Source organism: Silene latifolia, chromosome 1, assembly GCF_048544455.1.
Source record: "Silene latifolia isolate original U9 population chromosome 1, ASM4854445v1, whole genome shotgun sequence".
Classification (NCBI taxonomy): Eukaryota; Viridiplantae; Streptophyta; class Magnoliopsida; order Caryophyllales; family Caryophyllaceae; genus Silene; species Silene latifolia.
The window spans coordinates 56,902,998-56,904,102 of record NC_133526.1 but is presented as its reverse complement, the minus strand read 5'-3'; the positions used below and the strand labels follow the sequence as shown (position 1 = coordinate 56,904,102).

At 38.2% G+C, this 1,105-nt stretch overlaps 1 protein-coding gene across 1 annotated transcript; it reads left to right on the top strand.

The window, feature by feature from the left end:
- The first annotated feature begins 308 nt into the window (after window positions 1-308).
- On the top strand, window positions 309-860 carry LOC141647354 (uncharacterized). The gene has a single exon (XM_074455500.1). The coding sequence runs from the start codon at window positions 309-311 to the stop codon at window positions 858-860; it is 552 nt and encodes a 183-aa protein (XP_074311601.1).
- Window positions 861-1,105: the final 245 nt, after the last annotated feature.

Here is a 1,105-nt window from a genome sequence, read left to right as displayed (position 1 = left end):
GATGCTCAAAGATGGACTCATTTGAAACTTGTTGCACAATAAAAAAACTCCTTTCCCCAGTTGTCGACTCCATTAGCCCTAGAAAAGCATGCATCAGAAATCTACACTCCAACAATTTTCGGCGAGTTTCAAAAAGAAGTCGAAGCAGCTTGCTATTCATGTGGTGTTGGGGATAAAGAAAAAGATAAAACCTATCCAATTCTATACACAGATATCATAGACCAAGTTTGAAATAAAACGTATAAGGTTGGTTTAAGAAGGATGATGTTTCAGTGGTATGCACTTGCAAGAAGTTTGAAAGACATGGAATGCTCTGTCGACATGCTCTGTGTGTCTTTAAAGATCGGGGAATTCAGAAAGTTCCAAGTGACTACCTGCTTAGTCGGTGGAGCAAACTAGCAACCTGCCAGCCAATCGTCGGTCCTAATGGCCAGTTGCTTGCTGATTGTACATCAATGGATGTACAGAAAAACAAAGTTGGCGAGTTATGGTCAGAGTTGTTTACTTGTGTGGCACTTGTTGAACAGAGTCTTGGGCATTGTGATGAGTTGCTTGGGATTTTGCATGAGTTCAAGGAAAGGGTAAAAATTACCCCTGATGAAAGTGAAAATACTGGTTTTGCAAAGGTAAAGGACAAGAATGCTGAAATTCGGATGCTTTTAGGAACAAGCATCCCTAGTGAGATTAAGGTTTTGCCTCCAAGGCAGTGCAAAAACAAAGGGTCGGGAAAAAGGATGATCTCACAAAGAGAACGAGCTGGGGAAGTGAACAAGAAAGCGCTAAGAAAATGCAGGGCCTGTGGGGAGATGGCGAACCACGACAGTAGGAATTGTGACCCAAGGACAACCGACAATGAGTAGAGTAATTTTTTATTTTTATTTTTTATTTTACCTTATTGAAAAATTCGGGAAATTTATTTTATTTGATAGATATTGGACATTTGCCTTATTGAATAATTCGGGAATTTATTTCAAAAAAAAAAAAAATTCGGGAATTTTTATTTTATTTGATAGATGTTGGACTTTTTTTCTTAAAACGAATGAATGTAACACTTATAGAATATAAAGCCTGAGTGTTCCTGTCACCATTATTTGGTGCACATACA